At 33.2% G+C, this 15,306-nt stretch overlaps 1 protein-coding gene across 1 annotated transcript in view; it reads left to right on the plus strand.

The window, feature by feature from the left end:
- UBR3 (ubiquitin protein ligase E3 component n-recognin 3) overlaps positions 1–15,306 on the plus strand; it is a gene marked incomplete at both ends in the record, with an annotated part of 236,220 nt that overhangs the window by 175,103 nt on the left and 45,811 nt on the right. Inside the window, 3 exon segments of the mRNA XM_079709824.1 lie at positions 1,548–1,760; positions 2,944–3,080; positions 9,129–9,214. Of these exon segments, the coding sequence (XP_079565950.1) occupies positions 1,548–1,760; positions 2,944–3,080; positions 9,129–9,214 (436 nt within the window).

The raw sequence follows: 15,306 nt of genomic DNA on the forward strand, positions 1-15,306 counted from the left end.
ATCAAGGCTAGGATGAGGACCTAGCATTCTTTAAAATTATGGCTACAGGGAAGCTTATCATAGAATGTCCTTCAACGACCAGGACCCTTGCCCCAACCTTTTAGTACACTCCTTTGTATATCTTTAAAACTTACTTCACAAGTCTTCTTTGGGAAGCCTTCTCTGTTGCATTTATCACACTGTTGTTATAATTTGTTTCTATTTGCTTTTAAATTGTCAGTACCTTAAATGAAGATGTCTCTTAACTCTTTTTGCTGTCACATGGTGCAGCATTTGACACATGATAGGAGCTTAGCATTTGTTTATAGAACTGGATTTAAGAAGACATGGTGTTAGATTTTTACGGCATTGAAATAATAAGTGTCACAGAGTAAAGAAAAAAATAGAATTCAGTTCTTTTGGCCAAAGTACTTGAAATCCAAGATACAGTGAAATGAACATTAAATTAAAGAGTTGGGAAACCTAAGTTCATTCTGACATTGTCATTAACTACCTTTGTAACCATGGGCAAATAAATTCATTTTTTCTTCTTTGTATCCTTTTTTCTCATTATTTTTGTCTTATTAGTAATAATGGTCATATTGTAGCATTCATACATATATTAGTACATTAAAAACATATTTTGAGATAAAGCATTAGGTTAGTGGCAGAATAAGAGAGACCGCTGGAAAAAAGAGTAAGATACTGGTTAGGACTACACAATAGCAGTAGCCTGAAAGAGCAAAATAGATGTGGGTGGTGTCAGGCAAAAGAAAGGAACAAATATAGCAGCCTGGATTCCTGCCTTAAATCCTGGTTAGTTAGCATGAATTGCAGTCTCTCATGAGCAAGAGTTTCCTCCTAAGCATATGTGCTTTATGTGTCTCTGTTTCAAAAATTCTCATATTTCTTCCTTCTCCTATCAGGAACATCTGAAGGAGAGGATGTTAAATTAATTCCCCTCCTTATCACCCTTATGTTCTGAGTATTCTAACTAAATCTTGCCCCTATCCATTAAACCTAAACAAACCCACTGCATCAAGTCCAATCAGTTGTGTTTGGCCATTAGACACCTTGGAAGACACATTACATTTTTTTAGGCTTAAATACTCTCAAAAGCTGTCTATCCTACATCAAATAACATGAGCACTGGGAGAATCTTTCCAGTAGTCACTTACAGGTGAAGAAAACAGGGGCATGGGGTAAGAGGAAGGTGATTCACTTTAATGTGGCCTGCTTTTTGAGTTATTCTGTATCTTAAATCCACATTTCAGATTGATTGCATCATTATTTGAATGTTTCAGATTGCATCATTATTTGAATGTTTCATACTGAGAGAAGAGTAGGATACTTAAGCAGTTCATTGGTGATGGCAAGAGTTGCATGATTGCCATGATGTAAGAAGTGATTTGATAATCTTCAACAGTTAAATGATTTTATGCTTTTATGACATGTATTAGAGGTCCTTCTTTGTATGGTTCATTTATTTACTATAAAATGTAGTGGTGTTAATTTTGTTTTCTGTAAACGTGTGTATCATATAGCTGTATGTTCGTTTCATCTTTTAGAATGACCAGGTTCTTCAGGGCTTCTCAGTGGACAAAGGAGAATTCACATGTCCTCTCTGTAGGCAGTTTGCTAACAGTGTTCTTCCTTGTTATCCTGGAAGCAATGTGGAAAACAACCTTTGGCAACGTCCTAGTAACAAAAGCATACAAGATCTCATAAAGGAAGTGGAGGAGCTGCAGGGACGTCCGGGAGCTTTCCCAGTAAGCATCAGTGTAAGGCAGGAATATCCTGGTTAACTCAGCTCTGCTTTTCAGCTTTAATTTTTGTTCTATTTCTAAATTACTCTGGACCTTATATATTTAGTAGAAATTGCTTTTAGAGGTTTTACTCTTCTGTTGGTGGTTATTAAAAACAAAAATGAGAGTAACAACAAATTATCACTAAAAGCTATGCTTTTCCTTAGTCTAAATTGTTATAGTTTTAATATACATCTTTCAGATGATGAAATATCCTATAAGCTTAGATATGGTTATGTTGAAATATTTAAAAACAAAGTCCAGCATTATATAGATGTATCTTGCAATGTAAAGCACAATCTAATCATTTAAAAATATGCCATTAGGTATATTAAAATTAAGATGACGTATTTATACACACACATGAAAACTTTCTGTGCGTGTAATTATAGATTTACACATACATTTGTGTGTATGTGTGTGTGTATTAGAGAGATAAAATATTGTATATATGATCGAACCATAAGTCAGTCTATTTTACTGTGAGATTTGGTCTAAGTGAACCCATCTTTTATCCAATCCAGTAGGATTTATTTGATTTAAATTCTTAAATATTTCACCTTCATTATAGATTTATGTTATGGTCCCTGAGAGGGGTGACAGCAATGCCCAGTATATGCAGTAAATTTATGAAAACTATGAATATCTGACTTTTTCAACAGAAATTCATAGTTTAAAGCTAATCAGAAAGATTCATCTCCTTTTCTGAATTGAAGACTAATTTTTGAGTCTATGTGTTTTTTTTTCTTTTCTAAATCCAGATTTTTATGTGATTAAAATATGCTTAAAGTAAGGGACATCAATATTAATCTTGAAAAAATGAACTTAAATGAAAGATTTTTTATAAGCATGGAAGCTATTCTAAGATATTTTAATGACATATACTAATTTGTTTAGAATATAGTTTGTGTGGTTAATTCATTGTTGGATCACAATATAAAATTAGAATAAAAGGTCCCTAAAATAAGAGAAAATGCCTCTTGATCTGTTTTATCTTTGTGCACTCAATATATTTATAGTGCATAGCTAATGTACATCTGTTTTGACTTTTAAACCTTAACTTCCTAGTGTGCTCATATGATAAACAATGTAGTGTTAGACTCTTATTAGGGAAAATGAATATACATAAACTTTATATGTATGTTTGTGTTTTTTACAGTCAGAAACCAACTTAAGTAAAGAAATGGAATCTGTAATGAAAGATATCAAAAATACCACTCAGAAGAAATATAGAGACTATAGCAAGACTCCAGGCTCACCAGATAATGATTTTCTCTTTATGTATTCTGTTGCTAGGTAGGTATACATAGTATATACTTTTATATTTACTTAATGTTAATAGTTTATTTTATTTCTCATTCATATTTATTTGAAAAAAGGTTGCATATTTTTAATGTTGGTTGAAATTATGGCTAGTTTTAGAACTTCCTAGAAGGTCTGTAAAAGTAGAGTTTTCCTTCATTTTTCTGAGGAGTTTTTATTTTAATGGAATATTGGTTTAGGTATTAATAAGCATTATAGGATATATGAGGAAAAGTATATTATTAACATTTGGGACAGATGTCTACGTCAAAGCATGTGAGTATTATATATGAAGGGTGTTGTTAAGAAATCACTGTTTAAGCTCTGTCAAAAAAGTAATAATACTAAGAACTAAAACATTGTAATATGTTAAATACTTCTAATTTATAAAAAAAAATAAGAACAGTAAGAAGAACTTACTTTGTTTGTTTTAAGCTCATGCAAGATCTCGTAAAGTCCTAGAAGACTATAGGTGGTTTAGAAAATCAGATAAAGGAGAGGAAACGAGATCAGGCATGTTCTAAACTTCTGTGAGTAGCTACCAGTCTCAAGAAAACAGAGGTAAATGCTTCTCATCTTTCACATTAGGTAGAAATAGTCTAATCTACTGAGTAGGTGTTCAATACCTAAGAAATAATTCCAAATAGGAATTTTAGAAAACTTAATTGAATGAAAATGGAGAACTGTAAAAAAAAAAAAAGATAGGAGAGAAGCAGGCACAATTGTAAACACATTCTGCCAGATCTGATATTGTAGACCCCTGGATATCTCTAGAAGCATACTTTGTATTTTGTTCAAGTAGTATTGTAATAGGTAAGATTTAGAGAAATAACGTGACTTGAAGTCATGCAACATATTAGTGGTAGAGTAGGACTAGAACTCAGATTTCTTGAGCTGAGGTATAGTATTCTTTCAATTACTGTTCTCCTTTTTCCTCTCCTTAGTTCAGCTTTTATAAGTCATATATACATGAAGTTCATCATGACCATTCTCTCTGTCCCATTCCTGGAACAGAGGGTAACAAAAGAGTGAATGAACTATGTACTCTTTTGAACCCAGGAAAAATGGAACCAGACTTAAGAAAATTGCAGCAAGCAAGTTAGACCTCAGGATAAGGAAACATTAGTTTTTGGTCTAAGAATGCAAGTGCTGGACATGGATTGATGTAAAAGGATCTAATGGATTGGGAAGTAACTATCTAGTCTGTGTATTCCTAGGCTATTGTTATTTATCTAGAATGCTTTGGGGGAAGATATAACAGTTAATTTGACATTTTGTCTCTGAAGAGTTACCAATTACATACTTGCAATAAAATATACTTTATGTGAAAACTAAATTGAATATAATTTAATTTTGCCAGGTTTCAAGGTTTCATAAAGTTCTGTACAATATTATGGTAATAATGTAGAAAAGTGACATGGATGTAGATCAACTCAATGCATGTATATATACACACTCATATTTATGCCACTTGTGCATTTATGCCTTTGATTTTATTAGGATTGACCTTATAAGAAAATCCTGGTTGAATGGGAATGATCTGTGCATGGAATTTTGCTGTAGTATGATAAATCAAATAATTTGATTTTAATTTAGTTTGGTAGAAGTTTTGGATTCCTATTTCTTTGTTTAAATATATAAATAATTTTAGAATATATATATATAATTTTTAATAGAAATATTTATAGAAAGCTTGCTGTGATAATGGGAGACTTTTTGAATCAACATATTTTTGCTTTTCTCTTTTATATAGAAGCAGGGACAGATGTCAAATGTTATTTACTAAGGGTGTATATAGAGAAGTGGAGAAAATATGCTCTCCCATCCTCCCATCTTTCTCTGATCCTTAGTGGTAAACTCTAAAGCAACAATATAATGATTCCAAAAGTGAAAGTATATAACCTTTAAAAACCTTATCCTTGGTTAAAATTACCCAGGCCATTGCAGTGTTCTCACAGTGAAATTGCATGCCTTCTCTAAGTTTTACTTAATCATTAAAAAGAAACACAAAAAACAAATTGACTCAAAAATTAACAAAAACATGAGTTAAAGGGGAAAAGCATGTGTATTCTATTTGAATAAGATGTAACTTTTTCAAGGTAGGAAACCAGGTCTTTACAGTAATCTTCTGCCTGGCATATAACCTTATTTCATTAAATACTTATGATTACAGATTATGATCATTTTTATGCCTAAAAGGTAGTCATTGAAATATTTAGCAGTATTTAAAATGGTTAAGTTAGTAAAATATTTAGAAATAAAATTAATTTCATTTATTTAACTTCTGAATTAAATGTTGTGATTCTTAAATGTATAGTTCCTTAGAACGTGCAAATGTATTTGTATTTGACATTAGTAATTTGAATGGGCTACAACCCTGGTTTCCCAGTACTGAATTTCTCCCAGCTGAATAAGTAATTTTGTTTGCTCTTTGGGGAGCTTAAATTTTTTGATGTTTAGAAACAAAATATTTCTAGTGGGTAACTAGCGTGTAAAGCTGTGTCCTTTAATAATTTTTTTTGAGCTATTTTTTATTTTTTGGTAGGACAATATGTATCTCTTTGTTTTTAATTTTATTTGCAAGGTGAAGCCTTGGAGGATTTTCTGAGGGCAGCAAAGAAGAAATTGTTGGAATGATCTCTTTTTGTTGCATTAAAATTAATCAAAATTACTATATTCAAGTTTTAATGTATTTCCAAAAAACATTCTATTGCAAATATCAGTCATTCAAATGGATTATGGAAAATTAATTTTGGAGAAGAAAGCTTTTTTCACTTCAATGCCAATTCATTATTTCATTATTGAAACAATGAATCACACTAATTTGAGTAATTGATTTCTCCAAAGATTTTGGACCCAAGTTATATATAGCCTAGAGTTATTAGTAAGTAGCACTTAGCCTGTATATGTGAGAAACATGGAAATGGAAAGAAGGTGAAATGTGAGTAACTGAGATGTAGATGGAGAGACATCTTTAAGTCATAAGTGGGTAAACTGTTCAGTAGAGTGAATGCAACTTGCTTTATACATTAGTTGCATTATAAGTTTAAACTTTATAAACTAATTATGTTTGAAATAAGAAGAATGCTTGCTAAAACACCAAATAATGAATCATTTTTAAAACTAAAGGAAGGGTCAACAAGATAATGATAATAAACTGCAGGGATTAGAGAATCTTATCACTGGCTACATATCAAAACAAAGAGGTGTTCAGGTCCTGGGAATTGTTTGAACACTTTGCTAGGTACCATCAGGAATATAGAAGCTGCATCTGAAATGGTCCCTGGTCTCTAGGAATTTACAGTTTAGTTGGAGAGACAAAACTAATATACATCAATCTGTATAAAACAATATAATTTTTTAAATGTATAAAATATTTTAAAATATAAATATTTTAAAAATACGTATATTTTAAATAGATATATCATATTGAGAAAGTGCTGTAGAACTTCAAAAGGGAAGATGAGCAAATTGAAATATAAAGTGTGTAGAAGCGCTTCTTTCCTGTTCCAAGAAAAGGGAGTTAGTTCTCCCTAACTCTTGGAGGAGTTAGAGCTTGAGCCGAGTGTTCGATAATATAGGCCAGGCCATGGTATGGATGAAGATCTTTTCTTCTCTGAGAAATTGAATTAATTGGTCATCTAGTAGGGGTAGGCTCAGGCCTTGAACCCACACTATACGAGTATGTGTTTGAGTCTCTGTGTGTGTGTGTGTTTATACACACGTTTGTTTTTCAAATTATAGCTCTAAAAATATGAGTTAGTGCCAAACGAGGTGTAGAAGGCATACTTGGTCAAGCAAAAAGAAACTGGAGCATAGTTGGAGGAGTTTTTATATGGGTGTATCTAGGTGGCCACCATGATAGGCTTTAAGCAATCTTTCTTTCAAATGTAGAGATTTTCTCTTCTTTTTTATTCCCCATCCAAACTAATTTGAATGTGTTTGTGTTAGAAAATATAGAAAGTTGAGTCTACTTTTCTCCAAGAACAAAAAGGCTTGGAAAACTTCTGCTCCCAATACATCTTAATTTTTATATCATCCATTCAGGAGGGCAGAAACAGAATATTGCGTTACGATTTTCAACAGTGAGGGAGGGAAAAGCAGACATGGGGCATGTGACACATTTGTGTGTTCTTTTCTCTAGCAAGACTTAAAGGGCCAATTTTGTTATAAATTAAATAAGGAGAAGCTGATGGCTAGGGCTTCTGACATATTGATTTTTTAAATCCTACATATTATACGAACCCTTTGGATAGGTAGTTTTGTTTTTTTAACTCAGAAGGAATGTTGTACAGGAGATCTTCCAACCATAATCTGAAGTAAATAATTACATTTGGTAGTTTTCCTTCAAGTATTCGTTAAAATCAAATTTCTGGTAACATGTTTATCATCCTTTAAAGTATCTTATTTGATGATTAAATAAATAGACTTGTTATTGTATTTATATTTTAATGAATTTTTGCAAATTATGCTGAAATAAAAGTTGACATTCTGGTTCTGACGTTCATTTGTAAGAATTAATCGCATTTCTGGTTAGCTCTTTTAAAAGTACTATCTAGGAAATCTTAGTTTTTATAAGAGAATATAGCCATTAATTTTTTTCTACAGATTAGGCAACAGAAGATTTGTGAAAACAAAATGTATTGATCTCATTTATATTCCCTTGATGAAGGAACACATGCTGGTCTCCGCTCGCTTTCTGTCCACTAATATGAAATCCTTGTCCCTGCTTCCTTGCTGGTAGGTTTTTAGAAGTTCAGTGAGCAATGCAAATCACCTGAAGGGTGGAAAATTCCCTTGTCACACAGATGCCCTTATCAGCAGCAACCAGATGGAGCTCTGAGCAGGAACATTATCAATGTTAAATTGCTTTTTCTCCCTCCTGAGTAGAGAGGATTAAAGCATTCCTTTAGAAATGGGTGGCAAATATACAGATTTAGAAATATTAGTATTTTTAACAGTTTGCATTTATAAGTAAATATATGAAAATAACATTTCAAAACATTCTGTGTTCAAAATACAAGCAAAACCAACTCAAAATGTTTTGTTTTAAATAAAATAGGGTTCTGTTCTTTCCTGAATTCACTTGCAAAGAGTAAACTTGAAATGTTGCCTTTTATTTATTTATTTTTAAGATGGGGGATATCTCACTATTAGTGCCATATATACATATCTTGGATATAAACTAGTTTATTCAGTTTTAGTTGTGGCAAATAAAGGTGTGTTTAAGTTTATTAATACTGTTGAAATAAAAATACACACAGTCACTCAGAATTTTCATTTATTATTTTGTCAAAATTTATTGGCTATTTTGCTGTTACTGCTTTTGAGTAAATCTTTAGATTCTGCATCAATTTGATCTTTGAAATGTCAGTTTACTAATTATTGCTATTCTGTAAACTAATAATCGCTAAATATAATTTCAAATCTATATGAACAATATTGTTGTTTAGCAGTGTTAATAGTTATACAATGTATTTTATTAAAACTGTAATTTTAGAAGTCTATAAAGGAGACTGCTGTTTAATTATATGTGTTGTTTATAGCCACTTTGATGTTAGTGATTTTGTTTCTTAATATTGGTTTCTAGATGCCATCTAAGCTCCAGTGAGTGATAACCATTTCTCTGATAGAAAAATTGGTATGCCCTTGTGTGTTATATGCCAGTAACCACCTAATCAGTGGCTGCCAGAGTACAGATTCTTTCATCAGATTCATATGTGGGTTTTTGAAATGTGTTGCAGTTTTTTTCCTTAAGGCCTAGTTTTTAGTATTTGCCAACATCTGGGATTTTGCAACAATTACACTGTGATGTGTGCAGTTTTGCAGGTATAAATATGAACATATAAGTAAGGGTAGATAAACTGTTCCCCTTTTAACTTTCTAAAATCAGATAAAATATGATTATTATTGATATTGCATAAACTATAATTTTTCAAATAATAAAGTTGAAGAACTTTAGTTTTATTCAGGCATATCAATAAAACAAAAAGTATTACTTCAGTCTATTGACTAAGATATTTTTTAATGCTTTGCTTACAGAACCAATTTGGAACTTGAATTAATTCATCGAGGAGGGAATTTATGTTCAGGTGGTGCAAGCACAGCTGGTAAAAGGTCTTGTTTAAGTAAGTCTTAAGCAGTGCTAAATTTTAAAAAATTTCTGATTATTTCATTTTGAAAGCATATATAGGCAAAGTGGTCTTTTGATGTATTTTCAAATTCTTTTTATGTTTTGTATAATCAATTTTATTAGTGATTATATGCTTTAAATGGTTAATCTTAGAAGAATCATGAACATTTAGCTCTTTCTATACTATGATTAGTCAGTAAATAAATGTCATAGTAATTAATCAGAATTATGTTGGTTCAAAATTAAAACAGTGTATTATTCTCAACGATAAAAAATTTTCCTCAAACTTAAATTCTTTTAAAGAATTTTTATGTTGTCTGGACTTAAGAAAATTTTTATAAAGACAATTCGTGTCACCTACAGATTTCTATATAAATAGCTGCTGTTAATCAGTGAAGGCATTCGTACTGTATTTTGATGTGCACAAATGTATTAAAATGTATAAAAATTGTATATGTTTACTTTTATTTACGAATATGCTTTATATTGTAAACTGAGCATGATTCTTCAGTACTTTTTGTAAGGGTATATTTCTGAGAAGTATCATTTGGAACTTAAAGTAGATTTTTCATGAGCATGGTTTTGATGCTATCACTGTGTAGTCATTGTTTAGAGAATTAATGTGAATACTAGGGGTAATATTATTTAATGTCATGTACAGTTAATTATTGGTCCCAAATCAATGGAGTTAAAATATTTCCTAATGTGATTGATATGGGAAATAAAAATTGTTTAAAACATGATGTATTTTGAAAAATGAATATATTTTCTTAAATGCTAAAAATATTAGTAATTATTTAAAATTATCAATATATATTAGTTTTTCAAAAATACGTGTTATTATTTTAAGAAGATATATATGTAATTTTGGAATGACTTCAGAGCAAAAGACTGATCAAAAACACCTTGAAATTTCTAACATAAAGATATGAACTTGGGCTTCCCTGATGGTGCAGTGGTTGGGGGTCCGCAAGCCGATGCGGGGGACGCGGGTTCATGCCCCGGTCTGGGGGGATCCCGCATGCCGCGGAGTGGCTGGGCCCTTGGGCCGTGGCCGCTGGGCCTGCGTGTCCGGAGCCTGTGCTCCGCAGCGGGAGAGGCCACAGCGGTGAGAGGCCCGCGTACCGCAAAAAAAAAAAAAAGATACGAACTTATGTGAAATTTAACTAAGTTACTTTTAAAATTCTTACTAGTTGTACTAGATTTTGATATTTTATTTTGTGTTATCACTTTGTTCTTGGAAATTTAAGGTTTTGGAATTTATTTTTTTACTGAGTATTCAGTATTTACTTGACCCCTTGATGTACGTACTTAAACCCTACTTGTACCCAGTGATATAGTATGTTTTATAAAAGTTGTTGATAAATAGGAGTTTTAGCTTCTAGTCTGTTTGAATTGGCAGAAACTATAATTTCACTTCCATAAATTATTCTTTCTTGTTAATTTGTTGTTTGGCATCGGCTGATAATATTCCAGAAACTGTTATGTTAGAAAGTGTTTAGTAAAGGAATTTTAGTTTTATGCTAGAAAGCTACTTTTTCCCCCCTCTGAGGTACTTAAATTTATACAGAGGCTTATAAATGATGAACTTAACCAGAATGCTAAAAATAGTAGTAAAAGTCTAGCAGCAGCCACTTCAGTTATCACCCTCAATTTTAATTTAAATTATTAAATTGATAGTTACTTCCAGACTTTTGTTTCTTTTTATTTTCCCCTTTAGTGAATAAGAGATTTCAATGTGCCAGTATAGAAGAGGTTGTGATGAAGCTTATCCTAAATATAAGTTAATACTGTTTTTAGTTTTCTTTTTTTCCTTATCAGTTATATTAGTTCTTTTTCCCTCCAGCTTCATTGAGGTATGATTGACAAATAAAAAATTTTATATATTTAGGTTGTACATGATTTTTTTGATTTTAGTTTTCATATGATGTATTGTTCAGTTACTTATGCATTATTTATCCTAATTATTTATAAAAGAGCTCCATAAATCATGTATGCAGAATGTTATATGTTCTATAAAATCCCACTATTTTGCAAGTGTATAAAGTTAATGTATTTAATTACTGAAGCCTAACTCAAACCTAATTTAAGTTTAATGCAAGAGCATATTGAAGGTGTTTCATAGGATCTTAGATCAAATATCTCATTTTTTTCATTTACCAGTAGAACTCTAATGGTATTAGTAAACAAAAATTTCTTTTTCTCTAGACTCTATTCATAAATCAGTATTTTCCTTTTCCCATTCATTACTTTCTACGGCCTCTTAAATATATCATTTTTAAAATGTCTTTTCTCTTTTTCATAATATTTTGGTGAAAGAGAATGAGAAAATGCTCCACTAATTAAGGAAATGATAACGGAAGTTACACTTTTGGAGTAATGGTCCATCACAAATTCCTGATGAAATTGAAGTTTAGTTTAGTCGAGAAAAAATTTAATAAATTTTCGGGCCTCCCTGGTGGCGCAGTGGTTGAGAGTCCGCCTGCCGATGCCAGGGGATACGGGTTCGTGCCCCGGTCCGGGAGGGTCCCATATGCCGCGGAGCGGCTGGGCCCGTGAGCCATGGCCGCTGAGCCTGCGCGTCCGGAGCCTGTGCTCCGCAACGGGAGAGGCCACAACAGTGAGAGGCCCGCGTACCGCAAAAAAAAAAAAAAAAAAAAAAAAAAAATTTAATAAATTTTGTCTTGAATGGCTTGTGTAATGCCCGATAGATAATTATGGATGCACACACACACACACACACACACACACACACACACACTGTGGGGGCGGGGCAGGGCACAAGATTGACCTATTTACAACAATAAAAGCAGAAAATATTACTGGCCAAATTTATACTGAGAAATCAAATTGTCGTGGAATAACGCCATTCAGCACTTCCATATTCAAACACATTTTTGAAGTATTGAGATAAAATGACCAGTATCCAATCAGAGTAAAAGTTCATTCATAAATATATGTCTGGGAAATTTTCCACAGTAAAAAATGAGCAAAATCGGGCTTCCCTGGTGGCGCAGTGGTTGAGAGTCCGCCTGCCGATGCAGGGGACACGGGTTCATGCCCCGGTCCGGGAAGATCCCACATGCCGCGGAACGGCTGGGCCCGTGAGCCATGGCCGCTGAGCCTGTGCGTCCAGAGCCTGTGTGCTCCACAACGGGAGAGGCCACAACAGTGAGAACCGCGTACGGCAAAAAAAAAAAAGCAGAATTAATTCACATAGCAGCATACTATGGTATTTTAATAATACCTTACGTTTTTAGTTTTAAAGTTTATAAAGTACTTTCACATAAATTATTTAGTCTTTAGAATGACCATGTTAAATAGGTGTTATCTCTTTTTCATAGAAAAGGAAGCTGGAGTTCAGAGTGATTGCATTGCCAAGTCATATAGTTGGAAAATGTCAAAGCTTGCAATTGAACCCAGTTCTCTGACATTAAATTTAGTTATGTAAGACATATCTCTTGCCCTTAAGTGTCCCAAAAGATGCAGAACCTTTAAAAACTTTCACCCCTGGGCTTAGTCACAGATATCCTACTGCACACTGTTGCCTTGGGATATTTCCAGCATCTCCCATGCTATCCTTCCTGTTATCTTGCCTATTTTCTTTTGCCAGCCTTTCACTGTGAATTCTGTTTTTGTTTTGGGCCACTCCTTCAGACATCTTCTCAAGTCCTCCTTCCTTCTTCCTTGGACACCAGTTGGTTCTCCTTTATTTTTCACCAGTTTGCTGGCTGGTTCCCCCTTGCCCCCGGTGGGAGCCATCTCATGAGCTTCCACATGCAGCTCTGCTCCTTATTCCAAGGTCCGAGCTGTGGACCTCCTCTTTATTCACTGGAAGGTCAGGCACTAAGGACCTTGTATTCAGCAGATAAGACTGATTCTAGATAATTTATTGTAAGATAGAAAGTGTTAAGTTCTAAAGTGGGGTATGGATAGAGTTCTAGAAAATTTGGAGGTTTGGGATCATATCTAGCTTGTAAAATCAGTGAAGCTTTTGGAGGACGTGGCATTTGAACAAGGTTTTGAAAGATGAGTGAATTTGGAGTTTTTGTTACAAATTGGCATATATACTGATAAGTACCACCAACTTGGTTAGCAACAGATGTAGGACAAAGCAGATGCAAAAATTGAAGGCATAACTTTTTATTAAGAATATTTTATTAAAGTTACTCAATTTCTTCATTCAAGTGATTTGAAAATAGACATGGAATGCCATAGATTCCAGTGAAGTTCACAGGCTTTCAACACTTTTTGCCATGATATTCTTAGTGTATTTCTCAAGCAGAAATTGTTGAAACCAGTGGCTGGGGTGGGGGTGGGAGGAAGAGGTGTCACTGATAAATTATTAATATTGGAGGATAATTTTTTTAAAATTATCTTTAGTTAGATCAACCTCTTTCTATATCTTTGAGCTTTCTGCTTATTACTGTAGTTTAACTAAGGAGCCAAAGTTCATATCACAAATGGATTTCATGATTTTATAGAGATAAAAATTGGACTTTAGTCGAGAAAGGTTGAGGCAAACCCTTGCTTTGACATTTTCATTTAAGGTGCTTTAATTTAATTTTGACATAATATATGATCTTTTCAAGAAATGATGCACACAGTGGAAAACTGCCCCCTGTGTTTGTTATTCATAGAAAGCAATCCAGCTTAGATGTGTGCATGCAGCATGCAGCTCAAAGTCGTTTTAGTTGCTCAAAGAATGGATTTTTGGAGAATTCAGAGTTAGAGACAATTATTTTGATGTTAATTTCACCCTGCAGTAAGGCTTCATAAAGATATTGTTTAATATCACAAAATTGCTATTAAGTAGTCTAATCTTATTCTTTAACAGTGGTAAAATTCTGATATCCATGGCTTAGTAAGGTCCTTTTCAGATTTAAAAAACTGAATTCTACAAATAGGTCGGATCACAACTTTTGTTCTATTCTTTTTGTTACTCCATAACAAGAAGAAAATTTGGCCACCAAATTATTATAGTGGTCAAAGTACATAAATTAATATAAAAATGTAGAAATTGCCTTCAGACTCCACTCTTCATGAGTGGGCAGATAGTTTAATGGCAAGCTTATTTAATCTCATGGATTCTGTTTTTCATAGTATCCAACCAGAGGATTCTTGTAAGAACTCAGTTTTACAATGTGTGTTCAAGTCTTCATAGACTGTAAATCTCAACATTACTGTTTCTACTACTTCAATACTATCATCATCAAATTGGGGGTGGGTAAGGAGACCAGAAGCAAGATAAAAGTTAATTTTCAGCCTAGTCTTTTTTTTTTTTTTTTTAAAGCACTTAACAAACCTGAAGTTTGACCTGTTAAAAGATGGGGTTAGAAGGACAGAATGGGATTTATTCCCAAAGACTGATATAACTTACTTATTGGGAACAAAATACATTGTTAATTTGGGGTGGCCTGGGTTAGAGGTGTGGTTTAAGATTTTGAGCTAAGAAGAGTGGCTTCAGCTATTCTTTAAAGTTTTTCTGCAGGTCCTGTGCTTTGTGGCCCAGGTAGCTAGGCCTTCCTGTGTTAATGGTGTGGTTATTCCAGGAAGTAAGTTCCACAGATAATAATTTCCACTGTCAGGGCGTAGGGGTCCTGAGATCTTGCTTGGCTTAGGGCAGGGCAGCTCCTTTTTTCAGCAGGAGCTGAAAAAAGTTTTCAGGTTCTCACTTGGGAGTTCTCTCCATCTTTCCACAGGTAATTTCTCAGGACTGTGTAGAGGAACCGGGGAAGCTGACTCTGCTGTGAGAGTGTATATCCACACCAATTATATTCACCCTAGGATAAATGGGTCAGAACCATTTCCTTACTTTGATTATTAATAAGTTATAGAGAAATTGAAATTTGTTTTCATGGTAATTTAGAGAGTCATTTGGCAGGTTGAAATTTTTTTCATTGACAAGTATTCAATCAGTGATAACTGCACTGATAGAACTAAGAGTTTGAATGATCTGGAAATGCAGACCCAGTTAAGTTTGCCTTAGGTAAATTTTAACAGTGGTACAATTTTAGACAGAACCAGTTTATAAAAGTCTTTAGGATAAGTCTTTCCTTTAATATGTATTTCTGTCTTAATGACCAG

Source organism: Hyperoodon ampullatus, assembly GCF_949752795.1.
Source record: "Hyperoodon ampullatus genome assembly, chromosome: 8".
NCBI classification, from domain to species: domain Eukaryota; kingdom Metazoa; phylum Chordata; class Mammalia; order Artiodactyla; family Ziphiidae; genus Hyperoodon; species Hyperoodon ampullatus.